The 27,228-nt window shown below is 34.5% G+C and overlaps 1 protein-coding gene across 6 annotated transcripts in view; it reads left to right on the forward strand.

Moving 5' to 3' along the window:
• The first annotated feature begins 575 nt into the window (after positions 1-575).
• The window catches only part of LOC575000 (T-type calcium channel), a 114,585-nt gene continuing 87,932 nt past the window's right edge, over positions 576-27,228 (forward strand). For 5 of the 6 annotated variants that reach the window (XM_030984045.1, XM_030984047.1, XM_030984046.1 and 2 more), the window contains exons 1-5: positions 576-841; positions 3,116-3,136; positions 15,741-15,838; positions 22,112-22,286; positions 25,800-26,097. In XM_030984045.1, the coding sequence (XP_030839905.1) occupies positions 615-841; positions 3,116-3,136; positions 15,741-15,838; positions 22,112-22,286; positions 25,800-26,097 (819 nt within the window). In that variant the 5' untranslated portion in view covers positions 576-614. The remainder of the gene's footprint in view (positions 842-3,115; positions 3,137-15,740; positions 15,839-22,111; positions 22,287-25,799; positions 26,098-27,228) is intronic. The other variant, XM_030984044.1, reaches the window with a different exon arrangement.

Here is a 27,228-nt window from a genome sequence, read left to right on the forward strand (position 1 = left end):
GTGTGAAGATTGGCGGAAAAGATTAATATTATGGACTGAAAGAGGAAGAAAACATTGTTTTTGGATTGAGAAGTGAGATGGAGAGAAAGAAAGAAAGAAGAAAGTGCTAGAGTAAGTGAGAGGCTGATAAAGTGTGACAAACAGAGAGAGAATGAAGAGAGAAAGAGAGAGAGAGAGTGAAGGTGAGAGAGGGAGAGAGATATGAAAAAAAGAAAAAAAAGCTGAATGACCAAAATAGAGAAAAGGAGAAAGATAGAATGATGTACATTCCAATATGTTCAGTAATTTGCACTTGTATCTCCAACAGTTATTCACTGTGAGATATTTTACACAATGATATTATATAAATATACTTTAGATAAGAATCATATGCATCGTTTATACTATATTTTCCAGTTATATTTTCAGTTTTCGAGATAAATTGTTATATAAATGATCCATTTTACTCATGTATGTGCTTTAAGCTCATTGTATGATGATGATTATAAGATGCAATCTTATTCCATTAAACCATTGGTCACTCTTAAATGTTAATAAAAAATTATTTTAATCTATTTAGAAATGAGTATTTTTTTCCTTAATTCGCTATCCACACTTGGTTTGAACGTATCAGCATGATGGTGATCATCCTCAACTGCATCACCCTGGGTATGTATCGTCCATGCAGCGACATCGAGTGCGACTCTCAACGATGTCTGATCCTCCAGGGGTTCGATCACTTCATCTTCGCTTTCTTCGCCGCCGAGATGGTGGTCAAGGTCATGGCCATGGGTTTCATCGGTAAGCAGGGCTACCTGGGGGAGACCTGGAACAGACTGGACTTCTTCATCGTGGTGGCAGGGTGAGTCCAAAGACGGGGTAAGGATGGGAGGGGGGATGAGGGAAAAGGATATGGTAAGGGAGGACCAGGGGGCTGTTTCACAAAGATCCTAAGTCGAACATAACTCAAAGTTAGACTTAAAAATTATGGAAAACCGTTTGCATCTTTGAAAATATTTTGTTAAAGTTATTTTTAAAAGGTATCAAATGTTGATTCGAATCATTCATATTCATATTCTATTATCAATGATATTTCATGTTCAGGATGTGGAATTTATGAAAAGTCTAAAATACTTGAATTTTTGCTTTTGAATATATTTCATTTTAAGGCTACAAATGGCTCTCCATAATGTTTAAGTCCAACTTAGAGTTAAGTTCGACTTAGGATCTTTGTGAAACATCCCCCCAGGCAAGATTGAGGGAAGAAGGGGGAGGGGTGGAAGGAGGGGTGAAGGGTGGAAGGGGGAAAGGTTGGGAGTTGGGAGTGGAAATAAAAGATGTTGAATTTCTTTGATGTAATGAATGAGAATTGCATTGATGAACTGTGGAAGCTTGTGATTGTGGTATAGCTTCAGTGTGATGGAGGTCTATGATCATTTTGCTGACAAAAGAGAGACTTGGTCTGGACTGGTCCAGGGTTCTGGGTCTCATACTTTGATCACATCAAGTTTGTTCAAGACTAAGTCCTACTTGACCAAACATTGGTCTAGGTTTTGGTCTGGAGTTTGTAGTCTATTTCCTGTATTTACAAGGATTTGTGATAATAATGCTTGTAATGATGTAACAATGATGATGGTGTTGATGATGATGACTTAGATGTTAGGGTGATGAAATTGACTTTACAAAAAAGATTGTTTAAGTGTTTAATTATCATGTTTTTTCAATGCCTTTAGATTAATTTAGTTCTTGATGAAATAAAGGACACCCTAATTTTTAGGAGACAGTTTTTCTCAGTTATGCCAAACTGGCCTCAAATGAGAAGCAAAATATATATTGAACCAATTTGATTGATATCCTTGAAATATTCTACAGTCACTGTTTCTTTTTGGATACTCATGGAAACCAGAAAGTAATTTTGATGATTTTTTTTTTTTTTGCCTTTGGCTCACAAAAAAGCCTGCAATATGAAGCAAGATCTTGTAGATCTACTTTAATTAGTGACCTTGAATGTCTTGTTTTGATTTTAGATGGATGATAAAAGCATCTTGAGGCCAATGTTCATATTATTTTTTGGCTGGCTATTTGCTGTGGCATTTATTTTTTCTTCTTTTATCTATCTATGAATGGCACATTTATATATTGTTTGAGAAATAAGATTTACCAAAAAAAAAATGCAAGTTTGAAATGGGTCTCCGGTTTTGAGAAAGAAATCTTGAGCCTTTCTAGTGAGTTTATCTTTATGGATGATTGTAAGTGTGACTCTAATATATGATTGAATGTTGTTGTTGTTGTTGCTATTTCTGAATTTTATCCCAAGTATTTATCATATCGCACTTTACCATGAACTTTATATTTGATGAATAATTTTTTCTTCTTCAAATTTTGATTTGCAACCAAGTGCATGTAAGTTTTAAGAATATATAGTTTGGTATAATATTTCCTGTTAGTTTTCTTCTGGATGTTTTTTTGTGCATTTATTCAAGGCTTTGTCATTAAATGCTTATCTTCAACACATCTTTTAGGAGAATGAGCATTCTTTGTATGGTATTATAAAATTGTTTAATTTAACTTAAAAAAATATACAAATCATGCAAATAACCTATACAAATTTGTTTGTGGTCAGAACCGCTTAAAACAGTGAAATGGGGAAAGGAAAGAGAAATGAAAGGAGTGAAAACTAGTAATCTTTGTGTTAGTTTTCTACCATTTTCATGATTACTTATGTTCTTTTTACCAAAATGTTCCAATTGTGCCTTACTTATTTTAAAAAGAAGAAATTTTACTTTTTTATCTTTTGTACAGTTACACCTTTTCATTTTTTGGGTTGATTTTTTTCCAACAGTCTTGATTTTATATGTAACTTATTAAAGCCCAATGCAGAGTGTATAGGTATAAAACCAATTAATATATGAATTGGCAAAACTAATTCTATACAAGGAATCTAAGTGACATATCCTCGCGGTTGTGCGAGAAGTATTGTGATGATAATGCAGGAGTGCTCCTGTTTTGATGCACGAACAGTGTCATGCCATTCTTGTTCAAATGATGATTATCTTAATGATATCCATCCCTCTTTTTCAACTTTCTCTGTTTCATTCCTGATTTGTTTTGCTGTTGGGAATGTTGGTTTATAAAGGATTTCCGAATACATCATGGAGTAAGAATACACTTCCCTTTTTCTTTCCATTTTTTTTTCTTCACATTGTTTTCACTCTGTGTTTCATTGTCTTGTGAAGGAAAGAGAATCATCTCTACCTCGTATTTTTTTTGTTGCCCTCCATTTTTCTCTAATCTTAAAATGCCTTCCTTTTAGTGCTGTAATAACAGAATGCTACATCAATGACTTAGTCAAGTTGCATCCGTCAGTCAATATTTTGTTTGCATTTCTTCAAAATTTGCTTATAATCCCCTCTCTGATTAGTTTCCTTGCAACGTGCTTGCCAAATCGCATCTCCTATTTGAGTACATCTAACAAGTTTTTTTAATTTTTGTTTTGTTTTGAATGAACATTGTTTTAACATGAATGAATCCCTTTTTTAAAGTGTAATTTTCAATCTTTTTTTTTCTCTTCGTTGAGATAACAGCATTATAATTGCCAGCATTTGTAAAAAGAAAATGCAGCTCTAAAATAGAATGTGCATTTACAAGAAAATGTGGGCGCTGTCTTTGTTAGTTCTTATCAAATGATGAAACAAATTCCCCTGGTGTATAATAGTAATAATCTAGAGTTAAACAGCGCTTAATACGAAATACCGTCTCTAAGCCCTTTACAGATATTATTACCCCAGTCATCAGATTCAATCACGTCAAAGAATATAGTAAATATATATATATACATGTACATACCGAGGCAAAAACTGAACTATGAGTAATAATAATGATAATGGTAATAATAGAACAGGTCTTATATTGGGAGTAATGGCAGAGCTTTGGAGATATTAAGGGCAAATAGTTCAGTGCTAGCTATAAGCTGTAAATTTTGTTTGTCTTCATATCTAAACATTGAGCACTTAATGGAAAAAATAGAAGCATAGACTGCGTACCAGTCACTCTGTTTACAGCACTTTGTCAGTAGGTAAGGCATGATATTTAATGCACTGCACAGACAAGCCCAATAGTAATTACCAGCAGTTAGGGAATGATACGCGAAGCCAGAGAGACGGTTATAAATTATGGGCAGGAGAATATTATATCAGTCTTTGGAAAATGTGAAAAGGGTCATTGTTTTACTGATCTTATGGAGATGGGAAACAAAAAGGCAACAATTCGAATACAAGGTGTTGGAACTTTATGTCAAATAGTAAGGAAGAACTTTGAAGAGATTGCAGTGTATGATAGGGAGGGGGATACATGGGGGTGAAATAAGAGAATATGGGTTTGGAAAGGCAACCAGTATTTTAATCCAATTTAAGTTCATTTCATCATTTTATTTGTTTTATTTTAAGTGAAACCTTAAAATCTAATAAAATTAGAATTGTACCAAGCTTGATGTCACAAGTCTAGGGTAGAAATGAACATGAGAAGTTAGGGAAAACCCCCATCTTCCAAATGAAGAAAGAAATACCCTTGAGTTGAATTTAAGACTGGAATAGCGTCACATTTTTGTGATAGGAAGATAGCGTAATAGACTAATAACGATCAACAAATAGGACGGTTCAATCGTAAAATTCATAAGTAGGGTATTTGAAGTACATTATGTGAACTATTATGGAACAAAGAACCAGGCTTCATGTAATCAAGTAATGTTGGTTAGGCTAACGTTACGTGCCCAAGCGGATGTTTGAGTTTGGGTTCATGCAGCGAACTACAAAAATACAAAATTATTAAACCTTGTGGGAATAGCTACTATCATCAAGCAGGGTGTATGAAAGCCAGTCACGTTCATGTTTGGCATATGGTATCAGCTACAAAAAGGTGAAATATAGGTAAAATATGATGCTACATCATTTTCTCATTTCTATTACGAAATGAGTATCAGCAAAGAGACACAAGTTGAAATATTGAATAAATGTCTACTCTCTGCCTACCAAACAAATAGCCTTAATCAGTTTCAATAATTAGCGGTACACAAGTTTTTCATCTCAAGGAATTTAATGATTGTTTATCTAGGGGACTTGTCGATTTAGTTTTTTGTACTTAATATGTAGCATCAGCTCAGGTATATGTGTGAATCTGGTGTTTCTGCAGTTAAAGCTTATATCCTTTCAATAAAGGTCCTCATTCCAGAACTAGGACGAAAGACCAACTTCATTTTAGGACTGTGCAAGTGATTTTTTAAGTATATTTAACTAAAAGATGTTGACTCAGATTTCTTACCACCCATACCCCTCCCCCTATGATCTTTGTTTACCCCCTTCAGCAATCTCCCCTTTCTTCGTTCCACCCTTTCTTCATATTCAATCCATAATGTCACCCATTAGTAGTTTCTTGCATTCCATTTCTTTCCTTCAGTTCCTGTTGACATTGTGGCTTTATAAAACAAAGAAATAATGTTGGACAGGAATATAGCATAAATATAGATATATATTCAATCTTTTAAAGCAATATTTTAATCTCTATGATTTAAGTTATCCTCATTTGCCTGGTGTTAGCCACTATTTTTGTGCAGGAATCTTGAAAAGTTACAAATTATGGCTAAAATATTACCCTTAGTAGGCCTTTATATGTTTAGATGCATGTGGGGTTTTATTTTTGGATTTCTGTTCATTTTCATTATTCATTGAAAAGTGGATTGGGGAAAGAAAAAAAAAAAACGCTGAGGAACGGATGAGTAGTGAACTGCACATTAGAAAGATAGATGTTTAAGATAGGTTTCATGGATAAGGTACGAAGGCTTAGGATGGAAAATTGCACTGATTATGTGAAACTCGTGTTTACACAATGTGTCAGTATGTAAAACAGAAAAAATACTGCACTGCACTGGCACAAGAAAACATTTGTAACTAATAGAAAGTGCAGTTAACTATCGCTTTATCTCCCACTTTCTTTTATCGTCCTTGTTTTCACAAAGTGACGGTAGTGATGAAAATCGTAACGCAAAGTGAATGCAAATTTTTTTCACTACAGTCACTTCGTGAAAACAGCGTCGTTATGGTTGCACTCACCAAGCCAATAATGGACCTGCTTATCACCATCTTCTCCACTGCCACCCACACCCAACCATACTCACCCACACCCACCAACCCACCCATGAACACTTACCCATACCCTCCCTCTACACCGCCATTTGCATATTATTTTGAATCCTTCCCTCTGTTTTGAGAAAAACATGAAGTCCTCAATGCAAAAAAGAAAAGAAAAAAGGTGTATTCTTATTCTAAAATAAGGGTGACAAATCAATAACAAAAACTTGTAAATTTCTCCCAGTAGATTCTTAGAAGGTGATTATATTTTAATATTTTTATTGAATTCAAGTTGAATTCAAATTGACATTATATACAAGATATATTTATTTTTGTATCTCATGTATTAATTATTTTGTTTTATTTTATCGATCCATACTAGGGATGTGCTTACAACTCTGCATTGGTGCTGCATTCATAAATAAAGATTTAATATATTTTGATCATGGAATATATTTTGTTCTTAAATCAAGCAAGACAGACTCTGTGGTGTTATAGGAATTCTCATTTCATGACAAATCATTTGGGTTTAAACTTTACTTGAAAACTTGAGGAAGGAAACTGAAGGTCCAAATTTGTAGGTTCGCTCGTTAATTCTACTCTATCGCATTAAGGACTTCATGTGTTTATCAAAGCAGCAGAACACTGTTTCAAGATATATCTCCTGTGCCATTATGAGCAAGCTAATATTTCACTTACTAATTGCCCAGTTAGATGCACTGACTTTTAGAATTTCTACTCTTTGATTTATTTTTCTTCAATAGGTGCTTGGTTATTTTTTTCATTTCAAACTTTAATTTATGGGGCTGTTAAAACGCCCTATCATTTTGCTTATCCTGTAAATAAACAAGTCAAGAACTAAAACCATCTCTACTTCTGCCAAGATTTGCAACTCCTAATTTTTCAGAAAGCATCGCTCTGTTTTTATTCTGTGTCTGTGGCACTAGTTTTACATCTCTGTTCCATATACACCCATTATTTACATTTCTACATGATTTATATTTCGTCTTGTTGGCGCTGGCAAGGCATATTCGATATATGCTTGTGGCTCCATAAATATTTATGATGGCACAGTCCCATGCTTTTACTTTCTTGGTGTACGTTAAATAGAACTGCACATTTCAGTCAGTGCGCATGAGCAAACAATATGTGTATCTATCAATATTTTATAGGGTTATTATCATTTTCTAATGACATGATTTGATCATATAACACCACTGACAGTCTATCTTGCCTGCTTTAACATTTATAAAAAAAACTGTGATTTAATTTGTATTCTTTATCATTCTTTTTAAGTTATTAAATATTGTTAATGTTAAAATGACAGGTGTATTTATGTACCTGATAATTATAACCATTACATAAAGTGTATCAATTATGGTATTGTATAAAATTCTATTATGTTATCATGTGCAGTACTCCATTGATTATCTTTCTTATAACATCTCTGTTTGTGCAAAGTTAACTAACCGCTTAGAGTGCCTTATCATTACATATTCTAATATAAATGAATTATTTATCTGATATTTTCTCAGTTATTTAATCAAAATTTACTTTAAACTAGAGGGCATATGCCCTTGTATGTGTTATAATCTGAATAATTTGTTTGTGATACTTATACATGATTGGTGTTCAGACATGGCCTAAGTGTTCATAATATTCATACATCCATTATTCATAAATATGCATGCTGTCTCATATACCCTCCTTCCCTCTTCATATTTAATATGTGTACATGTGTTGATGGACCCCGTATATAAACCTCTTTGAGAAGAAAAAATCATTACAAAAATCATTAGAAAGAGTTTATGAAATAAAGACAAACAGATAGGCATGTTTTAATCATGTTACATAAATGATGAAACAAAGGACAAAGGACAGACACTTGAAAAATAAAAAGATGAAGAAGAAAATAAATGAAAAGTAGGGCAACTTTTCATGGCTCTTTGGTTTTTGGTAAAATTATAGCTTGAGATTCATTCATTCCTCTAAAATCATTAAGATATTTTAAAAAACATGGTCAGATTGGAATCATTCATGATGAAAATGCTTAACTTGATCATATACTGGAATGATTGGTATAATTGCTTACAGTGTGGAAAGCACACTTCTTTCCCGCTAATATTTTACGGAAAAGTAATTTTTTTCTTCTACAGAGTTCTAACTTGATGTTGCAAGGTTTTCTTTAAGGACTGAATAAATTTGTTATTTCTTGAATACCACCAGGCATTTATATTTATCATAAAGGATATTCATTTCCAATGACATTAAACGTTAACTTGTGTTTGAGAATATGTCCTAAAAATCTGACTTTAAAAACATCAGTCGTAAAAATGTCAGAAAAAAATGTTTATAGTTTGCATTTATAGACCATTCTCTGATAATTAAATGTATAGATTACACTTGAATGAAAATATATTACTCCTTAATAGCGACTTCATTCTCCCTATCACACTCAAGTCAGATATAAACTGTATTACTGAAAAAGTTACATGAATACATTAACAGTTTCCATACTTTTTTTGCATGAAAATTAATAATCAACACTTGCATAAATTAATATCATCATTAATCTACATTGTAGTCTTCTTTCACTTTTCATCTGCATTTCTCACACATTTAGGAGCCTAACAAGAAAAAACAGATTACTGTCACAGTCAAATAGTGCTAGCAAATATAACATGCTACATAATTCAGCAATTGCTGCCATGGAAAGGATTGCTCTACAAGTAGCTGTGTTCAGTGGTGAAAACACACACTACAAAAAACATAAGCAATCATGTAAATTGTCATTTTTACATTATTGTTTTGCCTTTACAAGTTTATCTGTTTTTGGATGCTCTTCTCTTCTCATTTCTTCTACATGTCCTTCTAATGTATCTCTCCCTCTCTCCCTATCTCCTGTTTTGTGGCCTTTTCTTGATTTGGCTTTTCATGTCTGTTTTCTCCATTCTACTATACATCTCTCTGTATGATTCCTCCCTCACTGTGTATATACTTTCATTCTCTCTACCACTTTCCCTTCTCTTTTCCCTTGTCCGTATCTTTTGGTGTTACCTCCTCCTTTTTTCTCCCCTCTCCCCATCCCCTCCTCATTTTCTCACCCTTTCTTCTTTCTTGTTCCCTCTTCTCAGTCACTCTTTTGTTTCCCTCTTTCCTCGCCTCAGTTTCTACTCTTCATGGCTTCTCTTTCACACCCATCTCTCTCTTGTTCCTCCTTTCTCTATTCCTTTGCTTTATTTCCAATATCCTCCCTCTCCTTCCTCCCCTCTCTTACACTTCATTCTCATTCCCATTCCTAATCTTTTAAGAATATTCAGCCAGCTTCAGTAATACTGCTGTTACCATGGTTTTTGCCTCATCTCTAGTTCTTTTTCTCTCTTGATCCCATCGCCTCCTCATAACTTTTTCTCTCCAATTTCCTTCGCTGTCATCTTATCTTGTCCACTCTGTGAAAAGGATCATAATGATCTGAGCTCCATAAGTCACACAGTATCTAGATGGAGATACACTTGGCTGTGTCATGGGAGAAGTTGTTCTAAAGATACTAGAGCCAAACAGAGCCTAAAACTAAACCTGAGTTCTGGTAATAGAAATGTATTTTTAAGAGAAACAACTAGAAACTACATTTACTTCAGTTCTGGTTATAGAAATGTATTTAGATAGATACAAACTACATTTACCTAAAATAACATCACACTTAGTTATTTTAAGGGGCACAATCAAACCACTTGTTTTATATTCTTATCATATTAGCAGTTACATGTTTATTACATTAGAGTACAGTTAACAATGATCGATAGTTATGGAGTCAAGTGAACATGGGAAGTTATAAAAAGCAACAGTTACTGTCTTTAATCTAATTCAGTTCTTGCTCTGAAGCTATCTTGGTTTGAATTCATGACGTAGGGAGGGGACAAGAAAGGGAACCCTGTATTGATAAATGCCATTAACATATTTCTTTTGGGGTTTATACAAAATGCCACCCTACATTGTAGCACTGAAGTCTTACGAAGCCTCGATCTACGGTGTAATTTGAATTTCAGATCAATTTGGATATCGACATTTTAAAATGTCAGGAGTACCACAAGGGGAAAATAAATCTATCTATACTGAAACACACAGGAAACAAAATATGTAGGAGAAAACCATGATTCGTTTAATGTGTTGCCTCTATGTGCTTGTGTAAATGGAGAATGGGGCATGTTATTCATAATCAAGTTAAGCAAGATTTTGTCAGACTTTCAAAGGGGTCTTGATCAAGACTCTCAAGTAAAGTGATATTTCTAAAGGTTTTGAATAGAAGGTCTTCTCTCTAGATTTATTAGAATTTGTTTGCCGTTCATCAACATTCACCATCATGAAAAAGTATTATTATTAGTGTCTTCTCATGAAGATTTTTAGAAATAAGTTTTCTTGTATTTCATTTTCACAATAACCACTTTTTAAGCATTTTCGTCAGCACCAATACCAATCAATATCACAATCATCATCATCATCTTAAACTACTAACATCTTCATCATCAGCTTCATCATCATTGTCTACAACAACAGTATCAATAACATCATCATCAACATCATCATCTTCATCTTTATCTTTATCTTCATCATCATCATCATCATCATCATCAATTGGATCATCATCCTCCTCCTCATCATCACCAGTACTTTCAGTATCTCAATTTAGTAAGTCCCAAAGTATTCTCCGTACTTCAAAAAGTGTCCATACAGAATGAATACAACAAAGCTTCTGCTTATAATATTGAAGAAAATCCTTATAACAATATTTTTCAGATTTGTGTAAATTTCGACAACGACATACCGCCTGCATGGTACCTTTCATCAAATTTACAAATATGATTATACAAATGGATGAACCAACGAGTGCTATTGATTAAATTGCATGTGACATGTGACAAGTGTATTACAGAGTTATTGCTATGACTGTATCTCATTTCATGCATTGATTGTGCTTGCGAATGTGATTTCTTTTTTAAAAGCAATTATTCTACTGCATGCAGATTGCAATCAATTATCCTTAATAATGAAAGTGCAAGAATGTGCTCTTTCCAGTGGCTGCTAATTGCACATCTGGTAAAACTGTGACTTTGTCTGTCCATTGCTGTCTCCATCCGTATAAATGTATCTTTGCTTGAAGTATTGACTTTGGCTTTGTACCACATTGTTCTTGCTTTTATTAAGCACGGTCCAAATTAAAGGTATTATCAAACTTATCAAACTTTGTTATTGCTATGGCAAAGTGTACATCAGAAAATTGTAAAATCAAGATGTCCAATAAGAATTGTATATTTTTAATCAACTTTTCATTCAGGTATTTTCCCCAAAGGTATACTTTTAGAGATTAGATTAGATTAATAAACCAATACATGAACACAAATGGACAAATTTTTCCTTAACAACCTAACACAATCGCAAAGAAGAAATTTTGGGCAATTTCATTAATGAACATATTACATGATCCTTACTTTATTCCTACAGGCATTACAACAGGGTATTAGAATAGGGTATTAACATGTCCCTTGAGTTGGTTCCTTGGAAGTCAATTTGGTTGTGTTTAGTAAAAAAATTACACTTCAAGAATTATCTCTCCCATGTAAATATAATTCAAAATGCACAATTATTCAGTTACTTTCATCATTTGAATAATCATGAATCTTATTCAGTTACTGTCATCAGAAACTAAAGGACCATGATTTTTATTCTACCATGATTAGTTGGTAAAAGTGATAGTGCTATTGTTTACCCCTTCCTCTGTGATTTCGTGGATTTGTTTATTTTGTGTTGTGTATAGATGTAGTAATAGTCGCTTCTGTGAATGCATGATGTTGTAGATGCTGTGATGATGTATTTTTGCATGGTAGTTAAAGTGATGTGCCAGGCCATTCTGTCGACCAATCATTCAAGTTTGATATTGATGTTGTCAAGAGTTCAACAATGTCTTTCCAAATTAGCTCCATATGCGGGAGACTTTTTAATCTGGTTATGTATTGATCCATCTATGGTTGATTGTGTCATGTAATTGATTTGATTATTCAAAGAAGAGCACAAACTGTTGAGAGCCAGAAAGGTGTTCAGTCTTTTTGAATGATTTTTAAAGTCGATACTATTCTGGCTCTAAGGACGCAACGAGAAGAGATTCATTGCAAACTGCATCAGTCAACCATTTTTTGGCAAGTTTGGACTACAGCAATGGAAGTTTGGAGAATCTTAATTTGAAGATGCTTTTCTACAAGACGTGTCATCTGTGGTGGATGACAATACTCATATAGCTAAACATGATTAATTCCAGTTCTGTTTTCATTGGACAACCCATCATGATTATGTGCCTGTTATGCAGAGCAGATAAGTTGTTTTCAATAAGCAAGATCTAATGTGTTTTCTGATAACAAAATTTCATTGTTGTGTAATTCTTTATTTCTGTATTGGTAAAACAAGCTGACAAGAATAGACACTTAAATTTAAAGTATTCCATGTAAAAGATTAAAAAGTTGTATGAGGCTCTGATTTATGGGGCATCAATTAAGTCCTTACATCTAGCATGTAAAAAAATCCATGAATTATCACATTTTTCTACCTGGTACTAAAGTAAAACTAATGAATAAATTTAACAAGTAAATGACGAATCCATTTCATTTTCCTTTTTCCCATAACAATAATGTTTTAATGACTTGTAATAATGACAATGACAATATTTTCCTGCCTCATTGTCTGTTGTGTCAAGAACATTTGAATGGGATTACTTGAATTTATTTATTGCTAGATGTTAATATGTCTTTATATTATAGACATGATCCTTACTCAATGTTATTTATGGCTTTAGATGGCATTATTGGTACAAAAAGAAAAATTACAGTATCAAGAGAGCTGTTGGCAGAATTATTTTGATTTGGACAAAGTGAAATAGTACCAGCTCAACACCAATTTTACAGCCATAGCGGAATGGAACACATCACCAGTTACAGTGACATCACTATAACTTGATTATGAAATATTCTTCTCAGTTATGGTAGGAATGTAGAGATCCCCGTCAGTAGTAGTAATAGTTTTGTCAGTGTTATGCCTCTTTCAGACTCAAAGAAAAAAATATCTTGCAAAATGAAATGACCAAAGTGGTGTATGTTTCAAATATCTGTATGCTATAACATATTGAAAAAGTATATATCATGTTTAAGGGCTTTTGTCATGTTAAGCTACCGGTATATTTGTTTAGGCTGCTTCCTAAGTGCTGACAGTAATTTTCTCTTTGGTCGAATGCCAAAACCCTTTGTGATGGAAAAGAATCCATAGACAATACAAAAATTTCTAAACTGGATAAAACACATCATAGAACCAAGCTCATTTGCATCTTTATTATATACAAAAGTTGATTCTTAGGTTTTGTGCATTTTAGCAAAGACATATTGATCAGAAACTGAAAATCAGAAGTCTAAAGAGATTTGACATTTCGTCGCTGTTTTCACGAAGTGACGGTAGTGAAAAAAAATTGCATTCACTTTGCGTTACGATTTTCCTCACTACCGTCACTTCGTGAAAACAAGGACGATTTAAACACACGATTCTGCCTTATAAAGTACAATTTTTTCTTGCCGTTAGGGACATAAATGAAAGAATTTTTCTAAATCACCTAAAAATAAATACCTGAAGATTTCCACATTTAGGCATGCAAGATGTAATTTTCTCTGCCTAATATCTGTTAACACTCCAAGTTGTTTATTGGAGGTACACGGGAGAATAACCAATGTTTACACCTGATCTGCTAAATGCGTTTTAGCTGGCGCTAAAATCATTTCAACAGATATTGAATGGTGGCAAATGTAAATGTCACCTGATGTTTACAGAGAGGCAAGGCCCTTTTTAGAGGGTGAAAAATTGTCCATATGGCAAAGTGAGGGATTTGAAATTTTAATCTTACATGGTTTTCAGTCTCGCCTTTGTTGAAACGTTCAGCGGAAATGAGATTTGATGAAATATGTGATTGCCAAATGTTAAGACATATTCACAATTATTTTTCTGTAACTTAGTGGAAAAAATGGATAGTTGGCACTAATGGGGATAAAATAAAGAAATAAAAATAATATCATTTGAATTAATAATAATAATAATAATAGCTAGTTCTTATATAGCGCTTTTCAGGACCGAAGGCTCTCTCAAAGCGCTTTACAGATATATATATCATTACCCTGGTCATTGAATTCAGGCTTACCCGCACACAATGCATGCACATTCTCCACTCCCTGATGTTAATTAGACAAGTGTCTCTTTATTCTCTTAGCCATGTTTTCCTCATCAAAAGGGAAGTGATAAGTGACCACTGTTTTATCCAAGAGAGAGAAAGTGCATATCCTATTCAGAGATAATACACAAAATAACTTGACAAATACTTAGTTTGCAACATGCATACATGCACATGGGACTAAAGTAGATAAAGAAGATGTATGATATAGATGGAAATGACCATAAAAAATTGAATCAATTATTACCAATCAAACCTTATTATCTTCTCCCTCCATCGATGATATACATGTAATATGAAGTGAATCAGTTAATCAGGTCTGACGGGCCAAAACTTGATTCGGCCGGCTTTCATCTAGACCCGATCAGATGTACATTGTCGGGTTGCCACGGTAACGCAATCTACTACCACTTTCCCTGCTGGTCCCAGCGCATCGTTACCAAAGTAATCTGATCAAATTTGGCAGTCTGTTGAAAGTGAGATGTGCACTATACGCAATGATGCGGGATGACGTGAGATGCTTACTGCCAGTAGCTTAATGAAAGGAGATGGCATCTTGAAGAAAAAAAAGCCCTCTACCTTTACTACCCTTTTTATGCGGTTATATTCAAGGAATTTGATATGTTAGGATGTTTTAGGGCATGTCAGATTTGGTTGTCATACAAGTGGAGAGGGGCATTATTGTTTATTACAATTTGTATTTCATTTGTGACAAATGATGGAGTATGTTTATTGTCTAGCAAAAAATCTGAGCGTATTAGAATAGAAATGACGTATTCATTTCCACCACAAATTTGTACAGCACAGCTGAAGAGACCCACTGAAAAGGGGACATTTCAGAATATGCCAGTATCTGTGTTATGTACATAGTAAAATGATAGATGCCTATAAACTAGTTCAAGTAGTACTTGAGAATCATTTTAGAATTAAAGAGGTTTTATGGGTAGTTCAGAGCTAGTTTAGACTTAATTAAATAACAGGAAGGTAAAAAAAAAAGGTTACATTCACAAAATTGATAATATTGATGCATTTGAGCCTTGGTTCTTCTAGTTTAAGACGATTGTATTTTCTGCTAGATGTTAAATAGAATCTGTTATCATACTTTTATTTTAATGAAAAGTGTCCATGTTGACAAAACATTGTAGCCAACTTGAGGTAAACTGAGATATGCACATGCTATGTATTAATCATTTTAATTTGTTAAAATTCTATGATAATTTGTACCGACCATTAACAATGCCTGTCTGCTTGAGATCATTACTTTTGAATGATGTTGTCTCAATTTTATTGAACAGAGCTTGAAGGAGACAAAATGATGTATCTGTTGATGTTTAATAATTTCTTTCCATTCTTTTCTTTCTACCATTATTTCATGATGGTAACAGTATTCTGGAGTACAGCCTGAATCTAGAGAATGTGAGCTTATCGGCGATCAGGACGATACGAGTGCTCCGGCCGCTCAGGGCTATTAATAGGATTCCAAGTAAGTTACACACTTAACCGGTTGACTGCTGGATTCTCACATTCACATAGGCTTAATACAGGAGCCACCAGGTTCCAGTAGGAAATGGGTTAAGTCAAGAGCCTGCCTTCATTTTGTTCCCTTTATCTTTACCATCTAGGAATCTTGAACTACATCACAGTGCCATTTCCGGTTTAATTCGGCACATGACAGCCATCCATTATTTATATGTCTTAAATATAGTTCATCTTGTGGAAATATTCCAAGTATTCAAGTCATTAGAGTGTTGATTTATTTTCTTTAAAAGTAGGCATATTTGGTTTAAATGGTTTCAAATGCCATTAGTAAATTTCAATGGGGGTTCTGTCAAGAATCACAATTGTGCAATCGGTAGAAGTTAGGGAGAAGAATAAATATAAAATGCCTGTATGTTTATGTTTCCTGGAATATATGAAATCAAAGTGTAAAATTATCACATGCACAATAAAAAAGTAAATACAACAAGGAAGGCTGACATTAGGTACTACCTTTAAGAATATCAATCTTTTGTCAAAACTGACTAAGCTAGAAAAAACAGGTTAATAACCATCTGGCAATCCATTTCTTTTGAAAGGGGATCTTTCTACTACACCTGCTTAATCTTATATTCCCTGAAATTGAGAGGCAGGAACTGTATTCTTTTACATGGATGTAAAAAAAGTCACCATGCAAGATCCTCTGTGTAATGTCACTGCCCCTTTGTACAGCTTCCAGAAATAATGAGATCATCAGCATATATTCATGAATTTCTATTGGACAATGCACTCGTGTACGTGACTAATGTACCGGTACACGACTATTGGCGCTTTTCTGAAAGTGCCCCAAATTCTGGAATAACTAACTGCTCTTATGTCATTGTACTGTATGTGACAGGAAAGAGGATAATTGGTAATCATATTCCCTGTGGAGTTGTCTCAACATGGAATACAGGGTGATAATAAATGATATATCACTGTATATATTCCTGGCAGGAAGCATCGGTGGCAGGAGTGGGATGTGTATAAAGAGAAAGTGAATTAACGAGGTGGTTTTCAGTTGATTCATTACACATTCATAGAATCATTAGTTATTTATAGATAATTGTTTCTTTCATGTCTGTGTACTGTTGAAAGATGTTGTAAAGTTTGTTAAAGTTGTGTATTGAAAAGGGAGCCAAGAAGCTGTCCGCAAAGCGGAAGTATTACCAGACTCTGATGTAGCAGATTGTTTTAATTAACGATGTTTTGTTTTCTGACATGAATATGTGTCATCTTATGTATGTATTCACATCCCTTCCACATGAAGTCAAAGTTTTACGTGATGAGTCAGTGGGATTGCGCTTGCATATCCATCATAAGGCAGAGAAATATATCCATTCCCGCCCCCTCCCCCCAATCATAGCACCCACAAAAGCATCACAACTTAAAAATGTGTGTTTTTGTAGAATCGCAGGCAAAATGCCTCTGATATTCCATTTTTTGTGGGAGCATACCCCTAGTCCCTCTACAGTTTGCTTCTTAAGGCAGCTTGGGTTCAATTTGTCCCCTTGTTTTTGAGTCTCTGAATTTACCACTGAGAATGAGTGAAAAATCACCTTTGATTAGATGTATGATTAGCAATTTTTAAACATAATCATATGTTAAGTAGAATGATTTTAGTTTGTGATGGCTTGAGGTAATTGGTTTAATTTTCTATCAAATCTTTGTTTAAACGTAGACTGGTGGTTCTCCATACAGCTCCTGTGAGGCAGTAGTTAACTACAGTATGTTCAGTAAGACCAGTTGCATTAGACTATCTATAACAGGTTACGTATAATTTTCAAAATCCTCCTTTTAGTTCATCAAATCATGAACAGAACAGCTCCTGAATACAACCAGTCTTTAGTTCACCTCTACCAACCCACACGTACCCTCCGATCTTCCAACTCTGGTCTTCTACACATACCGCTTTCAAAGAAATCTTGGGGGGAACGAGCTTTTGCTCATGCCGGACCAGCCCTGTGGAATTCACTTCCACAGGAGCTGAAGAACTCCGACTCTTCAACATCTTTTAAGAGCAACCTTAAATCCCATTTGTTTAATTTTGCGTTTTGAAGACAGACATTCATTCTTTCATTCTTTCATTTTTGCATTTTCTTTCTTATGTAAATGTACACGATTCTTTGTCATGATGTAATGTGTTCCCTTATATTTTGAAGCGCCTTGAGCATTTAATCAAAATGGATAATGGCGCTATATAAATCTCATGTATTATTATTATTATTATTATTATTGACAGAAGTACTTTGAACTGATAGAAGCTGGGCTAGAAAGATCATGCTTTCGAGAGACGCATTACTTTTCAAGCCCGTCCAAATGTTAATTTCACGTCTGACGGTCTTCAATTGAAAATCACCAAGTTTATCGTACAAAGTCCATTCCCCAGCCTTTGAACTATGAATTATCATGCTCCATGATTCATCCGTAAGTTTGGTAGAATCTCATGTGCAGGTCTGTCCAGGTATATCCAATCACAGCTTGGGTTTTGTGACCGAAAAGTATGACTTCATCCTTGCCATGTGAGCGACATGATCTAAAGTTCTCCTGCAGTTACTCATACATATTATGCATACAATGCAATGTTTGTTAATTTTGATTTTGATATTTCGTCTGCGCCTTACATTGTGAAGCAATGAGTAATGAGTTACAGGGGGAAAGAAGGAATATGTAATGTATATATTGTCTGCTATTTATATAGTTATGACTATAATGAGTAAGAAGGGGAAGCAGCAATATGTAAATTGTATAAAGAGTGTTCTATATAGTTATGAATATAATAACTTAGGAAAAGGAAGCAACAATATGTGATGTATAAATGGTGTGCTATATAGTTATGAATATATTGACAGAAGGGATGCACTAATATGTGATTTCTAAATGATGTTCTATATAGTTTTGAATATAATGAGTTCGGAAAAGGAAGCATGAATATGTGATGTATAAATGGTGTGCCATACACCTAGTTATGAATATAATGAGTTAGGAAAAAGGAAGCGACAATATGTGATGTTTAATTTGTGTGCTATATACCTAATTATGAATACAGTGAGTTAAAAAGCAGGTGCACATATTAGACTAAGCACAGGGCAGGTAAGAAATTTAGCACGTCACTGCACCAATGCCATTCCCTGCAGCCGTCGAAGCACAATGCTTCAAAGGAACAGAAAACAAAATGAGCTTTGCATCGGCGCAAAATGAATATTACCCTGGACTGGCACATGCAGCGGTGTGACGATGTAATGAGCATCGCTAATGATATGCATTCACCTGTCTACTGCCTAGCTCATTCTTACTCGCTTCTCTACATAATGTACCCTCTTTCATGGTGCTTTAATGGGTGTAAATGTGGAAGAGAGGTGCTAAGGTGTTACCTTATGAAACACACACCCACTCCTGACCAGGCTGACCTTAAAGAGAAGGTTGAGTTCTGGGAAGAGATGAAAAATAATTTGTGAGCGTTATCATTCTTATTATGCAAGTGTGGAAGAACATCAGATAAGACATGTTCCCTGAAAAGCATGGCTCTTCAAATGCCTTTATATTCTAAATATGTCATGTAACTCGTAAAACTCGGGGGTAGGTTTTTACGCCACGTGTCCGTGTAGTCCCATATACATCTTTCTGTGTACAGTGTTTGTAACTTTACCAAGACTTGGCCAAATTTCTTATCATTTTGATGATTCCAGAACCTTGCAATACACACAAATTTTTATATGCTAGATGAACAACCTTTTCTGGTCGATTTCACACCGTTTCTTTCACAATGTAATCGCATGACCAGAACTCAACTTCATCTTTAAGACCCATTCATTAAGTCTGTTCACCTGCTCCCCGACGACATGTTATTCTTGTAGTGCATGTACGTCCCTTTATGGTCTGTGTTTCCTGAAAATACAAGATGACATTCACCGGGCTGCATTACATGATGCTGATGTGGTAGTTATGAGGTGTATTCTCCATTCATGAGTACCATATGATTTGGTCTACTTTCTGCGACTTAACCCGACAGGTTGAATGAAGGAATGGACTGGTGTAATTGTGCAGGTTTTACTGAAGATGTCTCTTCTAAAATGAGAAAAAAAATCCTACAATTGAAATGGACTCTATCTTTTATAATATGAAGAATGCAGATGTTTTTGTAGGCTTTGCATGATATGGCAAGAGGACGACTGAGCATGTGTATACTACTATATACAGGATATGTGTAAAGACACAATAGCAGAAGAGTTTGAGCAATTGAAGGAATCCTTCACCTTGTTCAATTCAGATCTGTAGATTGTTTTTTTCGCACTTGAATAATGCCCCTGTGTGTGAGAAACATAAATGTTTAAGAGCCTATCATAAAACAAAGTTGACTCTACCACCATAGACATATATTCTCTTGATGTATAGTATTCTATGCAAAAGGTGTAATCTAAGGAAGATGTAAAGTAATTATAAGCTGATCACAATCAGTACATAAGAGTCTGAACATTAATGAGATTCTAGGATTTTAATTTGTTTTCAATTACTCAACTTAAAGTATGGTTCAATGCTGTCTAATAAAGATATGAAACAATTAACTTGGAAACAAAATTGATGCTAACCTTTTGAAAAGGAAAACAAAATATACAAAAATAAAACATTATTGATCTACCTTAGATATGAAACTGTTGATTTTTAATTTTGTATAAGACCGTTAATTTGTATGTGCTGAATTTAATTGATCTACCTTAGATATTAAACTGTTGCTTTTGAATTGCGTTTAAGAACGTTAATTCTTATATGCTGATTCTCGATTCTCTGTTCTCTCTAAACTGACAAATCTTCATTCTGTTGAGAGCCAGAAGACATTAACTCCTATACTTTGACAAAGATTTAACACCCTTCTGTCTTTCAACAGATTTAGTCTGTCTTTCTTGTCCATTAGACCTACTATTTTGGTGAACTTTGAATTGGTATATTAGCTGCTTAGAGCAAGAAGGGCGCTAACCCATATACTTGAACACACAGAGTTAATGCCCTTCTGGCTCTAAACGGATGTTGATACAGGAAGTATCATGTTGAAATAATATGTTATGAATGAGGTAACTAAAGCCTCGATCACAAATGCCATTACGAACTGCTACGAACACCGTACGAACGATTTTCAGACAATGGAAATTTGGGAAGACGATGGAAAAACAGGGAGATTCAAGATTTCAAGATTTCAAGATTTTAAATTTATTCATGTTTCCAACAAAACATTACAAATCAATAAGGTATCTATCAGAATGGAAAAACAAATTAGGAAAAGGAACAAACATACTATCATCCAAAAACCCATCTTGGATTTAGATATCGATTTCAGGATATCTCTCCTCTAGCTATGAATCGTCTATTAGTTGGATGTCAGTCAGGATTGGAAGATTAGAGTCTGGTGGATAGTCCTTGAATTCAGTACAACACTTGACTCATGAGATGGTGTGTTGATAGGATGGATGTGAAGTGGTATCACAGAGTAGTGGTCACTGTGGGGCATTAATCCCTTGTAAGCTAACCCTAGCCTTGGTCAACCCTAAGGACTGGCAGGGGGAGAGAGAGGGGAGGGGGAAAGAGGGAGGGAGAGAATGAGAGAGGAGAGGAGAGAATGAGAGAGAGGGAGGGAGAAAGAGGAAGAGGGAGGGAGGGAGAGAATGAGAGAGAGGGGGAGGAAGAGGAAGAGGGAGAGAGAGACAGAGGGGGGGGGGGGGGGGGGGGGACTTGAGTGTATGATTCCAGTGGCTACATGAAGCTAATAGATACATGTGGCTCTGACTACCAATATGAGAGCAATCTTCTAATTAAGTGTGTGTTCATATAGCTGGTTATATTGTAAAAGAGTTTTTCATATACATGAAGTTCAGGATATTAAATATTTACAGTGTAACAAATTTTACTTTACTATTGTCTATTGTTACTGTAGATGTCTTAATTTGAGGTAATGTTGTTTTCAAGATTTGATATTAAACAGTTTTATTGTCGATTTTGTATGTGGCTTATACATGTATATGACCGCAAGTACTCATTCAAAATATGAGTTTTAATCTACCATAATCTATGAATGTACTAATGTGCTAATGGGAGCCCATAATTACTGGTAATTTTTCCTTAATCATTTGCACACTAGAGAGCTGATTTAATCTCCATGAGGTTATTATATACTTGTACATCTCTGTATACATCTCGATGGAGTATAGATTTTGATGTGATTTCTTTTTCCCTCTTTTCTCCATTGCAGGTCTGCGCATTTTAGTGATGTTACTGCTAGATACACTGCCCATGCTGGGGAATGTTCTCATGCTCTGCTTCTTCGTCTTCTTCATATTCGGGATCATCGGGGTACAACTATGGAAGGGTCTCCTTAGAAACAGATGCTTCCTAGACCTCAATGTCACTGTCACTGTAGGGGATGGGTAAGTCTCAAAGAGAGGGCGCTTGTCATTCTCTTAAAGGGATCCGGTAACTTTGTCTCAGATTCTGAAACAAAATCCTGGATTTAGCTCATGCTGCAATGATAATTATAAACCTTTAGGTCAGTCAGGAACCCCATGAATTTTACAAGCCGATCGCCTGTCTGATTGTCAAGATATTTATGATTGGAAATCAAAACCAAATTTTGCATTTGCCTAACGGTTTTCATAACACTACAGTCTATTGGGGAAAACGAGTATGGTAAAAACGGTCACTCAAAGATTTTTACTTTTTAAGGCACTTCTTGATCATTTTGAAACGTGATTTTTTTTTTAGGGCTTCAATTTTACACCATATCACAGACACTGATAAACATATTGTAGGGCTGTACATCTCAGATTTTGCTTTATTCCTCTTTGTCACTTTTTCTAGGGAGGGAAAAGGTAAGGTTAATCACTTCGACCCTTGGGTTTCAACACCTGCTACAACTACATCATACTGCAGGGGAAAAAAAAATCTGCTTTCTATTTTCTCTTCATTAACCCACCTAGCTCCTACCTGTTTTGGAAAATTGAAGGCTGCTTTCCCCTAAAGATTTTCTTTAAACAAATGTATCAGAGTGATACGCTTTGTCCTATTTCTAAAAAACTGTCTCTTGTGATTCAAGTCATGCATGTAACATCTCGTTTAGCAAATAACCTTGTTAAGACACAGCCTTGTCCCATCTGATATTGTAGGTGACCTAGAAACACGGTCCTTAAAATCAGATTTGTAGGGCGAAGTTTCACACTTGGCTTGCCACTGTTCGGCTGTCTGGTCGGCACATCATGTTAACATGCTTAAAACAGTGGGGAGTCTGGTCCTGGTAGAGGGGTACAATGTACCGCGCTACCGGTAGAATAGCGCACACAGCTGCATTTCCCCTGCGCTCAATAGGAAGCTAGCGTAATCCAAATCTATTATTACATCAAAAGCATCTATTGAAGCGTTGTTGGCATGTGGGCTTGCTGGCGTTTTATGCATGCTTTGACGTAATATTTTCATTTTTCTGACAAGACGTCAGTGATCCAAGAGAGAACTTGGTTTCTTGCCACATATCTCTCAACAGGCAAATGTACTAAACACAGTAATTCAATGTCTCAATCTGTTTGCTATCCAACATGGCATGTATCTATAATGAAGAAAAACATGAGAAGACAAAATTATCTCATAAGGATTTGAAGTATTCTAAATAGTAAAAAACATTTTAATTTCGTTAAACCTGGATATTTCTGTCTGTAGTGCTCTGACTGAACTTTAACAATGTTTTTTTTTTTAATGTGAAGTTCAAAGCAGGTAGTGATTAACTTCTTTGTTTATTCTATTAATTGAGATCACATAGAATACCTATTTATTTTAGATGAAAAAGAAACCTCATAAAACAAAACAGTTATCAAGCCTTAGGCATGAACCGAATATTATGATAATGTATTCTTAGTCTTGCACGGCCTCAGAGTTTAAGCCAGATTTTGAGCAAAAATTTTGGGGTATCTAAATCAAATATACAGTGTTTCTGCTCATTATATTGAAATGAAATTTAAAAATATATTCCCAGTTCTAGAGGAGTGGAATTACAATTCACAATCTATTTCCTTCAAATCATCTTTTACAACAACTTTTATTTGACTGAAGGGAATGAAAACATGCTAGGTAGCAACTAAACAGATCCTACTCATTACACGAGGACTCTCTCCTCCGTCTTCAATCTGACTAGCACATACACTGTCTGTCATGCAAAGAATCTGAAGGACACATCTTAATGTGAACTTAATGGAAACAGTTGTTAGGGTACTCAAAGCACCTGCACCTCAAAACAAGATGAATTAATCAATCTCACTCTGATACAATGAGGTTAGATGTAAATCAGCTATTTCTAGAGTACCCATGCACTCAGTGTGTAAGAGGATTTGAATTAGATGGATGTTTAATATTACAACGTGAGGGTTCTACATTTTTGACCGATTATCCCTCCTATCTCACGCAAACACACAAAATACTCAAACAGCAAAATACTAACCAAAAACAACTAAGTTTGACCTATGAATGTTGTGGATTAATGAATCTTGTAATAATCAACTCAAAGTGAATGTGCATGTGCATACATTTACATAATTATGAATATGATTAACATAAGTTAATATTCGTAACAATATGCCTCACAAATTTATGATTAACCATATTTGTCTGATTCATTCTCAAAAGCTTTTAGACATATGAGACCTTAATTTGATGTAGGAAATATGAGCTACATGTTTGTGTATTATCAATCTATACAGACCAATGTAAAAAAAAAACACATTAAACATATCAAATCAATAACCAAATAGATATAAATGGTCTTTACTCTCAAAACCAATTTGTAAAGATATCAATATCAGAATATTGTCAGACTACTCTCCAGGGCCCCGTTTCACTGTAAGCCTTTTTCAATGACAAATGACAAAAATCAACGACAAATCTGCTGATAACCAATCAGAATCAAGGGTTTTACTAGCTTATAACAAAAAACCGTCATTTTTCACTGGGTATAATTAAATTGGATAAGAAGCATTGTATATGATCAACTCATAAGACTACATGAATATATGCAAAATACTGTAAATAAATGAACAAAACATCTTTTCAAGTCTGTTTTAATATTCTTTGAGTGGATGTTGCACTATGGAAACCCATGTTATACTGTACGCTTGAAAAATATGTTTGTATGTAGGGCTGTACTAAGAGAAGACCATGCTACACAACACAATCTCACCTAAGTGTTTCCTGATTTTACAAATGTATTTTCTGATTGCTGTTTTATTGAAATGATGGTGTATACCTTCAAAAGATGAAGTGACGAGTGTGCATTAGTTTCCAGGGAATTACGGACCTACAGCATTTTACGACAGTGTCAAATTGCATTGACGTCAGGCATACGTAAATATAGACAATGCAAATTGAATTTGACTTTCCATATCAAGTGATAACCTTGGTGCAGTGTTTATTATATGAAGGAAACATAAAAAGAATTTATATCAAATATGCACCAAAAATATATGTTTGATATGAGTACTTTTTCTATGTAATAAAGTGGGTCAGGTTCATAAGAAGGAAATGGCTTGTCTAACATTCAACCTGTCCTGGACAATAAGAAGAATTTTTTCCTAGGACCAGTGAATAAATCCCTGTAGGCTTCCGAAAACTAAAAATATCCTTCTGAGGGATGAATTCTTTGTTAAATATTAGAAAAGGGCATTTGAGGCAAAAAAAGGACATTAAGAGGGGGGAAAAGGGGCATTTTGAGGCGAAAAAGGACATTAAGAGGGGGAAAAAAGGGCATTTTGAGTAAATACTGTAATTTTAATTTAAAATAGGAATTTGAGTGGAGGACATGTAATTCCAATGCTGTATATTGACCAGATGCATTGTTACATATTTAATATTGATGATACGATATTGAGCAGACTTTGATACATTCTTATTATATCTTTTCACAGGTATCCCAATCTCACTCAATTTTACACCGAAAGTGAGCCGTGGACGGACTATGTCTGCAGTCTGCCCTCGGACAAGGGCATGAGACAATGCTCGGAGATCAAGCCTCTATATAGTTTGGACGGATTGATATGCAATGGGACTGCTTTACCAGATGCGGACAACAGTTATGTTGCAAACTCATCGGAATGCGTGAATTGGAATCAGTACTATACAAAGTGTGCCATTAGTGACGAAAACCCATTTTTAAGTTCAATATCGTTTGACAATATACTCTACGCATGGATCGCCATATTCCAGGTAAGACAACTTCTTTTGCCTAACGATGATGAAGAAAAGTATATGAATATGAAATCACATTTACCTTTTAGTCCTGTGATAGATGATGTATTCCCTTTCTTTAATATTAAAAAAAAAACATTAGAATTTTTTAAATTTAAAGGAGAAGAACGTGCTCACAAAATGGTGAGAATAATTCATATGTATTATATATTCTTCAATATCACTCAAGCAAAAAAAACCTTTTAAGATAACAGCTGCCATTCAAAGGAAAGATGAATGAAATGTGCATATTCAATTATTTTAAAAGATATGAAGTTTGCATGATTCTGGATATAATATTCCATGATGCTTCTTCTCAACTTAAAATGGTAAGATACATTTACATCAATATTTTGTCTCCAAATCATACATTTTTTATAAAAGATGATTCAAAGATTTTTTTATAAAACACTCACCTTTAATCTGATTGAAATGCATTCTTTAAAACATAACTTTTTTTTATAACAAATACAAATAAATGAGACAATGTTTGTAAGACGATATTGTTATTATATCAATATTAAATTGCATTTGATTCTTTATTCCAAATGTTCAAATACTTCTATTTGTCAAAGGATGACAAACTTTCTTAACTCAACAGGTACTTTGCTGCTGAAAGGCTGTCTTCTAATTATGTCTTTCTCCCAATCTGGCAATATAAAAGAATTTCATCTTATCTTTCTATTTCATCTTTTGTTTTTTATTACAGTTCTTAATTTCAGATCTCTCTGAAATATTGTCACCCTGTGTGTGGCCATCTTGATTTATGTATATTTTTGGTCTCAGTAACATATTTTCCTCTCAGCAATTAAGCAGAGATTGATTGTGTATTGAGTTTTCATTAGAAATATTGATTTTAATGATTTTGTAATTTCCTGCTATCCATCAATATTGGTTGAATGCTATTTGCCTGGAGTGATTATAGGTCGACGACCCCCGGAACCAACCATGCATGTGTTGTATTTGTTGTGATGTTGTTTTGTCTACTGATGTTGAGAAGTAAGTGGAATGAGACTACAGTCTGCCATCCTCTAATTACAACCAAATCAACATTGGAATAGATCCATAAATGTCATGAAACCTTCAGATCTTCCTTTAAAAAGCTAGACA

The sequence above is a fragment of the Strongylocentrotus purpuratus genome, unplaced genomic scaffold (genome assembly GCF_000002235.5).
Source record: "Strongylocentrotus purpuratus isolate Spur 01 unplaced genomic scaffold, Spur_5.0 spur5_scaffold_14, whole genome shotgun sequence".
NCBI classification, from domain to species: domain Eukaryota; kingdom Metazoa; phylum Echinodermata; class Echinoidea; order Camarodonta; family Strongylocentrotidae; genus Strongylocentrotus; species Strongylocentrotus purpuratus.